This window comes from Zophobas morio, unplaced genomic scaffold, assembly GCF_036711695.1.
Source record: "Zophobas morio isolate AGI-343-1 ecotype UQ-CSIRO unplaced genomic scaffold, CSIRO_AGI_Zmor_V1 ptg000031l, whole genome shotgun sequence".
NCBI classification, from domain to species: Eukaryota; Metazoa; Arthropoda; class Insecta; order Coleoptera; family Tenebrionidae; genus Zophobas; species Zophobas morio.
This window is the reverse complement of record NW_026972136.1, coordinates 11,023,765-11,038,046: the sequence shown is the minus strand read 5'-3', so window position 1 is coordinate 11,038,046 and position 14,282 is coordinate 11,023,765. Positions and strand designations below refer to the sequence as shown.

The window sequence follows — 14,282 nt, the reverse complement described above, 5'->3', positions numbered from 1 at the left end:
CGGTATTTATAGTTTCAAAAAAATTATTATTTTTTGGAGGACTTCGTCTTTGCCTTTTACAGGAAATCTGGTGTCAACTGTGACTAATCTGTCAAAATTACTTCAAAACGACTCTATAGAGAAAACAAAGTTCTTAATAAGAATTTACAAAGTTTTCAAAACTCAGATATGTAAAGAAACATAATTCTAACCATCAATAAGCTAATTGTAAATTAGCCATTAGAAAATTGGTCTAAGGTTATCTAGACCCTTAAATATGTAGAAGAATCGAACAAATCCACTTTTTTCGAAAAATTATAAAATTTGATTTTGCAAAATTCTATTAATTTTATGAGGACCCCTGTAAGTAAAAAGTCTAGTTAATTCAGGTCACAGTGAATAAAAAACATTCGGTAAGGATGGGATTCGAACCCAAACGGAGCAGAGTAGCCTGAGAATCAATTATTAATCCCACTCGACTGCGAAGCATTTGATGCATAATTGCATTAAAAAAATGCAAAGTAATTGTGATAACAATCAAGGCGGATTCATAAACCATGAATATATTATTTCATAAAATTTAGATAACCTTAACTAGGCAAAACTGTTGTCTAAATGATATTCCTAACATATAAAATTTGACAACAATCGGTCCGGTAGTGTCCTCAAAAATGTGTACAATCAAATTTTACAGTCTAGAAAATATTACTACGAAATTTTAGTACCACTCTAATATTGCTTCTGAGGAATTAGAACACTAACTAAACTAATAAACTCTGGAAACTTCAAAACATCAACAATCAACATGAAAAATGTATTCCACTATAACAACTCTTGGAATAAAAGCACCGCCTCGAATGAAGGTAATAGTTATAATAATGAACAAATTTAAAACCAGGTATTTTAATATTAAAATTAAACCAGGCATTAGAAGAAAGTATTTGCGTTAATATAATTTAAAATAGCTAGTGGATGCAAGAAAGGCGTATTACATTCGTGTCGTAAAAAATAATACAAAAAAAAAGGTGTAGCGAAATATAGGGGAGCGAGGAATTGCTTAAGCAAAAAAACACAAGTAAATGGAAATGTTGGACGCTGGTGTTTGAGTAGAGGAAGATAATGAATTGGGAGGTTATACATCAAAGAACTAAACGCTCACAATGAAAACATCACCGTCGTTACACTGAAAAAGGTTGAAAATAGTGCAAAAGGTGCGAGAAACGAGAAAGCGAACCAAAATACGTTACGAAAGTACTATTCGCCACTTTTTTTTCATTAAACTGTGGAAAGCAGGTGCGGTCATAAATTCATCAGCTCATCATACATAGAAAAAATCGATAAATTATTTTACAGCGGATCAACACGTAGTTAAACTGCTTTACAACTATTCATTAAAAAGGATATAAAATCAGTCATATTGTTTGTTATTACTGTAATTTATATTTAATATTTGCACTTAGAAGCCAATTAAGCCAAACGCCGTTATCAATTACATTTTATTCATTTATGGATTCCATTCCACAATACATAAATTTGTAACGAGCTGCCCGTGGAATGATTAGCATTCACGTCTCAACAATTTCAACGTGTTAGTAACTTATGTAATATAAAAGAGACGACAATGTCATAAACTGTGTTCGTAATTTACAATTGTGTTGTAAAGATAATCTGAGTGACATACACGACGCATGCTATTACTACCTACTCACATTTGCATGATTTGAAAGCTGAAAGTTTCGGAAAGAGATTCCGGCAGTAAATGACTTACGGCGTTCTATAAGTTGGTCTTCCAACTGTTGCAGTTTTAATGTTTGCATGAACAAAAAAGGTAACGTGTATTAGGTCTCGTTCCATTGTAACACTCCTGAAATAAATAATTTTAATTTTCTATCTGTTCTCAGAATTTTAGTATGAGGAAAGCGATTTTTTTTCAGCGTCGATCATTTCCTCATTCCAGTATCCGCTCTGAAATTTGTAAAATTTACGGCCTTATTATTCAAATTGCACTATAAATACCTCTTCACATTTCAGTTGACCTTTTCTCAACGTACTTAAGCCAACAACCAGTAATTTTATTGTGATAGGTGCTGTCTAGACAACCTTAAATATCAATCATTTAATAATACTCACGCTGGTTTCTATTGTTGAATTGAGCCAGAAGTGAAGTCCGCTAAGAATAACATCACAAACCCAAATAATCAGTGCCAATTTAAATTAATGAGTTGCTTTATTTAATTACAGAAAAAAGAACGACATTCGAAATGACGTCGACAAGGAGCCAAAAGACTTAACCAACAGAACGATGTTTCCTACGGCTCAGATTAAAATGAGGTAAGGATAGTATTAAAGGTGGTGTATAACACAGATCTCAAACTCGGCTCGGCTGAAATTATCATTGTCTGCTTAATTCCTTCCAGGAAAAAGTAGACCGTTGTGTAATAAAGATTTTAGAGATCACCTGAAAAGGATATGTGGCTCCGGCGGTCTTATTAACATATTTTTAACAAGATCTGTAAATAAGAAAACTTCTAGGAAACGCTGGCATTGTGATGGTGTCCTCACCAACAGGTCTTTGTTGGAGGATGTGCCAACACACTGCCTTCCGCCTTATAGAGTTGTCCGAGAATACTATTCAAATTTATGGTTTCTATATAGACAGGCTAATGTTCCGAAGAGAGATGATAGGCTTTGGAACATATAATTATTTTATGTTATTACCACGCAGTAAAGCACTGCACATTATGTTAAATGTTCACACCTGCCCCGCCTCTAGAGGATCATTGTTTTAGACGCAAGTCTAACAGATGGTAGGGGAACAGCCTGCCTTTACGAACCGTCAGACATTAATTATTATGACATGTTTCGGTACGAGATTTCCCATATTTATAATGCACTTACACAAGGTGAGGTCCAGGATTGTTGAGAACATCTGTGCCTAAAATTACTACGTCTACGGTAGAAAGAAACGTCATAGAAAATAGGTCTTCTGCATGAAAGCTTTTTTGAGCTTTCCGTTATCTATCATTAGAAAATAAAAAATTATGTAGTTAGTGCATTGGTTTCTGCACAGCAACGAAACATATGTTACTAATATGAACTTATAAAACTCTAAATCAAATCATTTAAAGAAAATTGGATTACATATCTCAAAATACTAAAAGCTCCAAGCTTGAACCGCAGTGAATTTATTCTCTCAATGTAATGTACCTAAATGGATTTTCCTTAATGTGGACTTTATTTTAAATTATTCTCTAGGAAAGTTGGAAAAATTCACGATTGCAATCAAATTTTACAGTACTTTAAAGTTATTATTCAGTGCATTAACAAGATCTATGTTGATTTTTCTTTACATTTACCTAAAGTATTGCATAAATTAAATTTGACGACTTTGGAAATATATCTCATAATTTTAACTGTTGATCATGGTAAACTATACTTTGAGTTTCACATTAAAATAGAAAAATAACTAAGTTAGGACAGCTTGAAGTGGTGGAATGTTGGTGATTTTAAATCTTTCAATTTTTTTTTACAAAAATGTTAATTTATCTATCCCTTTTAATAAATGATAAATTATATAATTGAAATTTTAAGCCTTGTTTGTACTATGAGTTGCTGCTCCTAAATTTTATAATATTTGGCTTTTTTTACGGAATATATACCTATAGTTTTCTTTGAACACGATTACTTAACAACATGTTTCAAATGATAATTTCTTGTAAAAAAATAAGATTTTGCGATTAAGAAAATTCCAACCATTTCTCCAGAATCGCTAAAATAAATTATATATGCTATTATAAATAAAATTGGGTTTTGAAATTGAATATTTCGAAAAGCTTAATCTAGATCATTCACAGGATGTGTTTTCGAATCAGGTCGTCGAAATATAAGATTTTTGTGTGGATTTTTGATTTTTAAGGAGATTTTTCTTTTGAGAAAATGTCAACCATTTTTCAGAATCGCCAAAGAGCATATGGTCATTTTTAGATTTTAAAAATTTTACTCAAAAACCGAATATATTGCGAAAACCTTTGTCATCAAACTGTGTTTTTTGAATCAGCTCGTCGAAATCTATATCCTAGATATTTTGAGGATTTTTAGTCAACTTTGGTAAAATCTAAATTTTTCCCTTATGAATTTGTTTATCTTTGTCCCAACAGCACTTTCGAAAATTATATAAAGAAATATTTGAATTGATCGATTTGCAGACGTTATTTTTGGCTTGATTTCTTTGAAAATTTCAACAACTTTTCCAAAATTCCCGAAATGAAATATGGTCATTTTTGAGATGTTTTAAAAATTGGATTTTAAAACCGAATATTTCGAAAATCTTGGTGTGAGGCCATCAACAGGCTGTATTTTTTGAATTAGCTCGTCGAAATTTATATTCCAATTTTTGTGGATTTTTAGACAACTTAGGTAAAAGCTCAGTTTTTCCCTAATAAAAATTTTTGCATTTGTTGGAGCAGCACTGTCGGAAATGATTTAAAGAGATTTCTCTGTTGGATTTCGATTTGCAGAAGTTATTTTCGGTTTCATTGCTTCGAAAATTCCAACCTTTTTCCAAGAATTGTCAAAAAATAATCTGGACATTTTTGGGATATAAATTAAAATAAAAATATAATTTGATGTTGAATATTTCTAAAATCTTGATCGCAAAAAATATTATCCCTTCTAAGAAATTTTAAAAATTTCATTCTGAAACCAAATATGTCGAAAATTTTGATTTGGGGCCATCAACAGGTTATGTTTTTCGAATGTTCTCGTCGAAATCTGTATCGTAGAACTTTTTTATGGATTTTTAGGCAACTTCAGTAAAAGACCATTTGTTCTCTTATGAAATTTCAAAAAAATTACCTAAACAATTTTTTCTGTCGAGAAAATTCCAACCACTTATCTAGAATCTCCAAAAACAAAAAGGCCATTTTTAAGTAATTTAGAAAATTTTATTTTGAAATCGATTATTTCGAAGATCTTGGTCTCGAGCCATCAACATGTGGCCTTTTTTGAATCAGCTAGTCAAAATCTATAACTCAGATTTTTTCTGTATTTTTAGGCAACTTTCGAAAATTATTTAAAAAGATTTCGCTGTTGATTTAGATTTACAGAAGTTACTTTCGGATTTATTTCTTCCAACCTTTTTCCAAAATTGTCAAAAAGTAATAGAACTATTTTTAGAATATTTCAGAAATCTGATTTTGAAACTAAATACTCCTATTTCGAAAATTTTGGTCTGAGGCCATCAACAGTGTACGCTTTTGCCAAAGTTGCGTAAAAATCTCTTTATTTTTATCTGAGTAGCACTTATCTAAAGAGATTGATTTTGCTGTTGAGAAAATTACACAATACAATTTTTTAGAATCGCCAAAAATATATGGTCATTTTTAAGAAATTTTAAAAATTTCTGAAACCGAATATTTCGAAAAAATTTATTTGGGGTCCTCAACAGGCTGTGGTTTTCGATAATCTCGTCGAAATTTCTTTCCTAGATTTTGTTATGGATTTTTAGGCAACTTTGGCAAACAGTCATTTTTTCCCTTATGAAATTTTTTACTTCTGTCCGAACAGCACATTGGAAAATTGCCTAAAGAATTTTTTCTGTTGAGAAGATTCGAACAATTTTTCCAGAATCGCCAAAACTCAATATGCCTATTTTAAAAAAATTTTGAAAATCTGGTTTTGAAACCAATCATTTTGAAAATCTTGATTTTGAGCCATCAACAGGCTGTGTTTTTTAAATCAGCTCGTCGAAATCTGTCTCCCACATTTTTTGTGGATTTATAGCCAAGTGTGGTAAAAGCTCAATTTTTCATTGTAAAATTTTTAAAGCACCGTTTTTGAAAATGACCCAAAGATTTTTTTGTTGATTTAGACTTGCAGACGTTTTTTTCGACTTCATTTCTTCAAAAATTTCAGCCGGAATCACGATAATGAATCCTGGGATTTGTTGTGGATTTACAGACAATTTTGGCAAAGACTCAATTTGCCAGTAACCTCTTACGAAATTTTTTACTTTTGTCCCAGTAGCATTTTAAAAAATTATCTCAAAATATTTTTCTGTTGATTGTGATTTCCAGAAATTATTTTCGGCTTCATTTCTTTGAAAATTCCAACCATTTTCCCAGAATCCAAAATGAAAAACGGCTGTTTTAGGTATACCTATTTTAAAATTTGATTTTGAAACCGAATATTTCGAAAATCTTACTCTGGTGCCATAAACGGGCAATGCTTTTTCGAATCAACTCGTCGAAGTCTGTATTCTAGTATTTGTTGTGAATTTTCAAGTAGTTTTGACAAAAATTCAATTTTTCATTTTTTCCCTTACGAAATTTTTGAGTTTTGTCCGAACAGCATTTTGGAAAATTATCTAAACATATTTTTCTCTTGACTTAGATTCGCAAAAATTATTTCTTCGATTAGCAGATTCTCCAAAATAAATAATGGCCATTTTTGGGATATTTTAAAAATTATATAGTAAAATGGAATATTTTGAAAATCTTAGTCTTGGGCCATCAGCTGGTTCTTTTTTTTAGACCAATTTTTCCTTGTGAATTTTTTTATTTTTATCCGAGCAGCATTTTTCAAAATTACCTAAAGTAATTTTTATTGATTTACCTATATTTGCAGAAGTTTTTTTCGACTTCATTTCATTTTTCCAAAAACGCCAAAATGAAATATGGTCATTTTTGGGATATTTTAAATTTTGATTTTGTAACCGAATATTAGAAAAATCCTGGTCTAGAATCATCAACACGTTATGTTTTTCGAATGAACCCGTCGAAATTTATATTCTAGAATTTGTTTTGTGGACTTTTAGGTAATTTTGGCGAAAACTCAACTATTCAGTTTTTTCTCTTCCGAAATTTATGACTTTTATCCGAGCAGCATTTTCTAAAATTATCTAAAAATATTTTTCTGTTGCTTTAGTTTCGTAGAAGTTTTTTCGGGCTTGATTTCTTCGAAAATTCCAACCATCTTTCCAGAATCGCCAAAATGAAATATACTTAGCCGTTTTTGAGATATTTTAGTATTCTGACGCAACTCGTCGAAATTTTTATCCTAGAATTTTGACCTATTTCTGACCACTTTCGAAAATTACCAAAAGAAAATATTTTTATTTAGACTTAAGAATTTATTTTCGGTTTCATTTCTTGTAAAGACTCTTCCGAGATTTCTCAGGATAGTAACATAAAAAATTTCAAATTCCACTTTTAGTTTTTACATCATTTTTAATTTTTTGAGCAATCTGTAAGATAGAGTTTATTTAAGTTTTCAGAAATATCGGTACTGAAAACTGCATAATCAAATTCAGAACAAATTTTCAAAATTCGTCAAATACCTAATAACAGCCAGCTAAAGTTAAAGCATTTTTTTTTTCTACCGTAATTGTGATAAAATCAAGGCCGTTTCAAAAATCACACTTATTTTATAAAATTTAGATCGCATTACTGTATAAAATTTTAAGGTGACGTCATCAAATTGTCGATGGGAATTATTAGACAAATTTTGGTTAGTAGATATATTACCATCTACGGGGTATTCCAAAAATACTTACCTATAAAAATTGACAACAATTAGTCCGGTAGTTTCGGGAATTATCTATGTATTAAATGTGACAGAGACGTCCTTAGCTTAGGCTCGGGAAGTAAAAATAATTGTTTGGAGACGTGGACACCTAATAGATTCAGGAAATTTTTGTGCTTACTAAATAAAAAGTTCAGAGTTGCTCATAACATTAAATAAAGAAAAATAAAGGGACACAGTAGTGTGAACAAAATCGCGAATCGTGATTGATAACGTGGTAACACAAATAAAAAATCAAAAAGTAAACGGAAAGACGAAATAAATTAAACTTGGCTGTTAATTCGTCTAAATGTTTGACATTTTCACTTACCTACTTTTTTTTAATTGTGTATCCTTTTTATAGATTATTTAGTTGAAACAGAAAACATACATTGTTACAAACGAAATTTTAACCCGAGATTCCAGACTATGTCGTACTTCCATTAATAATTCAAGTGAATGCATTCCTCAGAGACGTCTTCCTCTAGCACACTAATAAAAACATACCGATTGCATCAAACTCTAAGCAATTTTCTGACGTCACTGCATTCTCTCCTGAATCGGACAAAAACTGATAACATCAGTTTGATTTTCGGTTATCTTTAAAACGCGAACTAATCATTCGTTGGCACGTAAATAGCGCAAGCAAAGCTCGACAGCGCTGTTTCCTCGCTTGATCTACCATTGAAATCTCCCTTTCCAGGCTGATGTCGCCCAGCAGTTCCCCCGCTACCTCCCCGACGATGTCGAACTCGTCGTCGCCGACGCCGCCGGCGGTCAATTACAACAAAATCACAGGAATCCCGTGCGTGGCCGCCGCCTCCAGGTACACAGCGCCGGTGCATATCGACGTTGGCGGCACCATCTACACCTCGTCGTTAGAAACTTTAACCAAGTAAGTAGGAGTCTAACGCGTTTTTTAAATGTATTTTTAATTTCGACAGGTCTTGTTAATTTGTAAAGGCCTGAAGATGGCTAGTTAATTAGGGAAACCGGTCGCAAAAATTAATAAAAGTGTTTGTTACACAAACAAAATGGTGTAAACGGTGGGATGAAATGGGTAAAACGTGAATTTTAGACCGTATGTGCGAAATGTTCGTCGTTATTAAATTTAAGCGAAAATTGTATTAGTCTTGTTGCATACTCGACATAATTTGACCAGAGTTGTTTAACCACAGGCCGGACTTTGTTTAGTGCATTTAAGTCCATACTGTGCTATAAATAACTGCAGCTAATTTCCAACTGGCAATTTGTTAATTTTTACGAAACGTTTCACATGTTCGGTCGGGGGTGGCGTGATAGCCAAAGGGTGCCTCCCCGGACATCGCACCATCTCCGGAATGCCCATAAATCTCCTTAAAGCATGGTCTAAAACTGTTAAAGGTTAAATCATATAGCATTAAAGTGTTTACAATATCGGCCATCTGAATCGAGCCCCCCATAAATCAGGCTGATACCGGCCGCCGAGCTCTAGCACATGCCGGCCAGATAAAAGAATAAAATATTGTGTACATATAGCTCATAGCAAATAACTAAATAATCCTACATTCAGCACTGTGAATATTGATGCTGATAAACGTGCAGGAAATATTGCCGCAAATGTTCGAGTAATGGGCTATAAATTACGGTGGGAAAATAATAAATTTCTGATGGGATGTGGCGGGAGCCTCATTAGAGCGGAAAAACTAATAAATTGATAACTAGCTAATAATGGTGGGTGTTCTTTTATCTCGTTAATTATGTCAGGGCGGCGGCCTTCGAGGTGTGAAATCGGGTAATTATCAGATTAATTATGTGGCCGAAAAGGTTGTGGGTAGATGCACAGATAACGATCGTTTTGGGGGTGTTACGAGTTGGCTTTAGCTGGATTTATAAAAAAGTGCGTTTTAACAATGTGAGATGTGACGATTTCGTAATCTGTGACTTTTCCATATGAAGATTTAACATTGACATTATTTTATTTCTGTGACCTAAGTGCCGTGATGTGTGTGATACGACGATGCCGCAGCCATTTTGTGCCATGTCAAGGTTAAATATAGTGTAGTTAAAAGTGTGTAATTATGGTCGTTCCACCGTTATCGTTAATGGACAACAAACTGACAAGTCTTAGTTTAGTTTTATGATATAATTTTAGGTGATTTTGTATCAAACAGAATTTGGAATTCTTTTGTTCTGAATCACGCGAATTATAAATTCTATTCTTTTATGTCTGTGCAATAATGCACCTGAACCTCGCATCGGAGAGATTAACCTTCAGGTGGCCAACTATACGCTACAAAAAAGGGTTAGGTTTTCCTTCACATTCACGGACACTCAGCGACGTTTATGCTACATACCTATTAGTCATAAAATGCAAAGATCAACGCATTACAAACACAGGTTTATGGACAAAAGTATTGAGAGCAATAATTAAAGTATATAGTGTCAATTCAGGCGTAATTACTTAAATTTTAACTTAACAGTTCCAGTCTCTGGTTATAACATACGCCAAAAAATAAACTTAAAATGAAAAAAACATTAAAAGTCTGAGAAAATTGTGAAAAAATTCGAAGAACTTTTTTACATCTACATTAGTAAAAGAAAACATGTTTGGGTTTTTTTAATTTGTGTTTGCAAAACGTATAATGAATGAATGAATAATAATAATAACATAAACAAATAAGTAAGTAAATGATGAACGCGGGTGTCGACATAGGCTCTGGAACCGTAATTATATATTTTTTTATTGAACAAACAAATTATGTTCCCAAATTTCAGATATTTTCGAGGTTTTTAAAACTAAATTGAAATTATAATGAAACAAATACAGACACATAGAAAAATTGGTACTCTGACGAACTGGTCGTAAATGTTTTTTTTTGGGTTTCCCAAAGCCAAAATAATTTCTTCTTCTGAAGAAATTTATGTGAGAAGGTTTCATCATACTTAAAATATTGAAAATAATTTTTCTTTTGAGTAAAAAATCTACATCAATTTTGATTCAATACAGTTATAAATTTTCATATTTTACGGTTATGAAATGATATTAGGAATTAAAAAAAAAACTGGTCTGTTATTAGACAGACCTTTCCTCTCCCCTGAAGTACAAAAGTTTGCGAAATTTTTCAGAACAAGTAATAATGAGCAATTTACCAATGACTGTTTAAGAAACTATAAATAAATATTGAATAACCGAAAAACTAAAAAATCAGAATATATAGATAAGTCCAGATATAAAATAATTTTAAATTTCGGAAAAATGAAACATTTAAAAATTTAAAAATCGAAAAAGAAAAATCGAAAAATCAAAAATTAAAAAAAATTGAAAAATGAAAAAATAAAAAAACTAAAAATGATATGGAAAAATTGAAAACATTAAAAATTGAAATGTTGAAAAATTGAAAATTTGGAAAATCCAGAAATTGAAAAATCGAAAAGCCGAAAAATTTTAAAAATCCAAAAACCGAGATGTTGAGGAATTAAAAATTCGAAAAATAGAAAAGTTTAAGTATGTATTAAAAACATTAAAATCGAGAAATCGAAACATCAGAAAGTCGTAACATCGAAAATGGATAAATTGAAAATGTAAAATTAAAAAAAAATCGAAAACTAAAAAAATTAAAAAAAATTAGGCATCGAGAACTCTAAAAATCTAAAATTTAAAAAATCGAAAAATTGAAGAATCCAAAAACTGAAAAATCGAAAAATTGAACAATCGAAAAATTGAAAAACCGAAAATCGAAATTGAAATTTTGAAACATTGAAAAATTGGAACATCAAAATATCGAGAAAAAGTCAAAAAATCGAAAAACTGAGAAATCGAAACAGCACAAAATCTAAAAACCAAAAAATGTAAAAACGAGAAGTCAAAAAATCAAAACATCAAAAAAGTGAAAAATGGAAAATTTAATAATTCGGAAAATCGAAGAATTTAAAAATTGAAAAAGAAAAATCGAAAAATGGAGGAACGGAAATTGAAAAAAAAATTAAATGTTGAAAAATTGAAAACTTGAAAAATCAAGCAATCAAAAAATCGAAGAATTTTAAAAATCGAGAAACCGAGATGTCAAATCAAAAATCTGAAAAATCGAAAAGTTGAGGTACAAATTAAAAAAAATCAAATCCGGAAATCGAAACATTAAAAGGGCGTAAAATCGAAAAATGGAAATATCGAAAAATAAAATTTATAAAACCGAAAAATAAAAAAAAAACTAGACATGGAGAAATTGAAAAATCTACAATTTAAAAAATCGAAAAATGGAAGAATCGAAAATCTGAATAATCGAGATATTAAAAAATTCCAATACTGAAAAACCGAAAAACTGGACAATTGAAAAATGCAAAAACCGATAAATCGAAATTGAACAGTTGAAACATCGAGAAATAGAAAACACCAAAATATCGAATATTGAGAAATGAAAAAATTGAAAAATCGAAAAACTGGGAAATCGAAAAATAGAAAAATTCAAAACTGAAAAATTTAAACTTAAAAAATCGAAAAATTGGAAAACCAAAAATGTAAAAAAAAAGAAGTTGAAAAATCGAAAGTTTCAAAAAATTAAAAAATGTAAAATTAAAGATTCATAATATTAAAAAATTGAGAAGTGAAAAAATCTGAAGTTTAAAAAATTGACAAATTAAACTATCGAAACATTGAAAAAACGAAAAACTGAATAATCGAGAATTCAAAACTCCAAAAAATCGAAATATGGAGAATTTTAATTTAAAAAAAATCGAAAAATTTTGAAAAATCGAAAAAGTAAAATATCAAAATATCGGAAAGTCCGTAAATCGAAAAATCGAAATATCGAAAACTCCCAAACTGAAACATCCGCAAATTTAGAAATCGAAAAATCGAGATTTTAGAAACAAGAGACAAGAGAAATTGAAAAATCGACAAACTGAAAGATCGAGATATTGATAAATCCCAAAACTGAAATATCAAAAAACTGAAAAACCAAAAAATTGAACAATCGAAAAATCAAAAAACCGATAAATCGAATTTGAGAAGTTGAAACATCAAAACATCGCCAAATGAAGAAGTCGGAAAATCGTGAAACTGACAAATCGAAACATTGAAAAACAGAAAAATGTAAAATTTAAAAAATCGAAAATTGAAAAACGGAATAATCGAGAACTCGAAATATCTGAAGAAAAAAACTTAAAAAATTACAATATCGAAAGATTGAAGAAACGAAATACTAAAAAATCAAAAATTCAGAACATCAAAAAGTCCAAAAAAAGAAAAATTCAAGCATCGAAATACTGAAAAGTACCAAAATTGAAAAATTTCAAAATTAACACATCCAAAATTTGAGAAATTGAAAAAATAAAAAATCGAAAAATCAGCAAATCGAAAAATAGAATAAATTAAAAATCAGTTAATCTTGAAATTGAGAAATCGAAAAGTCGACACTGTAGAAACGCCAAAAAATCGAGAAAAATGAAGAATCGACAAACTGAAAAATCGAAAACTGAAAAACCGAAAAATTGGACAATCGAAAAGTAGAAAAACCGAAAGATTTAAAATCGAAACATCAAAAACGTAAAATTTTTAAATTCATAGAATTGAAAAATTGGAAAATCGAAACATCGAGAAATCGAGACACTCAAAAGCTGAAACATGGAAAAATTTAAAATTTAAAAAATCGGAAATGAAATATCGAAATATTGAAAAATCCCAAAATTGAAAAATCTCAAAACTGAAACATGGAAAAATGAAAAATCGAAAAATTAGGAAGTCGAAATATCGAGAAGTAAAAAAATCGAGAAATCGAAAAATCGAGAATTTAGAAACGCCAAAAAATGGAGAGGAGTTGAGAATTGACAAACTGAAAAATCTCCAAACTAAACTAATGAAAAATTGAGTAATCGAAAAATTGAAAATCGAAAAGCCAAAAAACTGCTATCGTATTTTTTCAAAAAAATCTCGATGTCTACGATAAAAATTCAACACGGATTCATAAATCGCAGGTACAGGACTATGATACTTTTTAACATTAAAATCACAATTATGCGACATAGGGGGGGCATGAACGGATAAATTTTGATTAACGATTTACCATACTTTCGATAACCTTAAAACGTTCGCAAGATTTCAATTCGTTAGATTTAACTTTAAAATTGCAAAATGTCATATATTATAGAAAAATCAAGACGAATTTATAAGGAGTATGTTATTTTATAAAATCTAAATAACATTTACTATTGTAAAATTTGGTGGAGACGCTCAGAAAAATTTTGGTTAGCATTTTACCATCTACTTGATATTTCTAAGATACCTACATAGAAAATTTTAAAACAATCGGTCCAGTAATTTCGGATATTGTCCATCTAATAAAAGAAAGAGAAAGAAGCAGACAAGCAAACAGAAACGGGCGACCTATTTTTTCATAGTCTAGGGGCCATAAAACGTTGACAACACATGAAAGTAGCCAGTCGCCGAATGGATTCAGTTACGATACTTCCTTAGCTTGGGAAATAAAAACAGTCTCCTTCTGATCCCCCAAGAAGGATTTTTTAAAAATGAAGAGAGAAATGCTTGTCGATTACTGCTGGATAATAAAATAAAAAAATTCCACAGACCAGTACAAAAGAAATACGACGAGAAAAACGTCAAAATCTAATGAAGTATTGTTCTTACTCCTGTCATCCGCAATATCTTCGGGCATTTCAAATTTTGAAAAAAGCTGGTTTTAAATATGAATTAGTAGTCTTTTTTAACACTATACTTAGTGCTAAACAAGAACACTAATACATAAACT

At 30.6% G+C, this 14,282-nt stretch overlaps 1 protein-coding gene across 1 annotated transcript in view; it reads left to right on the top strand.

The window, feature by feature from the left end:
- Window positions 1-14,282, top strand: part of LOC135139306 (BTB/POZ domain-containing protein Tiwaz) — a 161,645-nt gene that overhangs the window by 132,223 nt on the left and 15,140 nt on the right. Inside the window, exons 2-3 of the mRNA XM_064069495.1 lie at window positions 2,221-2,310; window positions 8,243-8,434. Of these exons, the coding sequence (XP_063925565.1) occupies window positions 2,282-2,310; window positions 8,243-8,434 (221 nt within the window). The 5' untranslated portion in view covers window positions 2,221-2,281. The remainder of the gene's footprint in view (window positions 1-2,220; window positions 2,311-8,242; window positions 8,435-14,282) is intronic.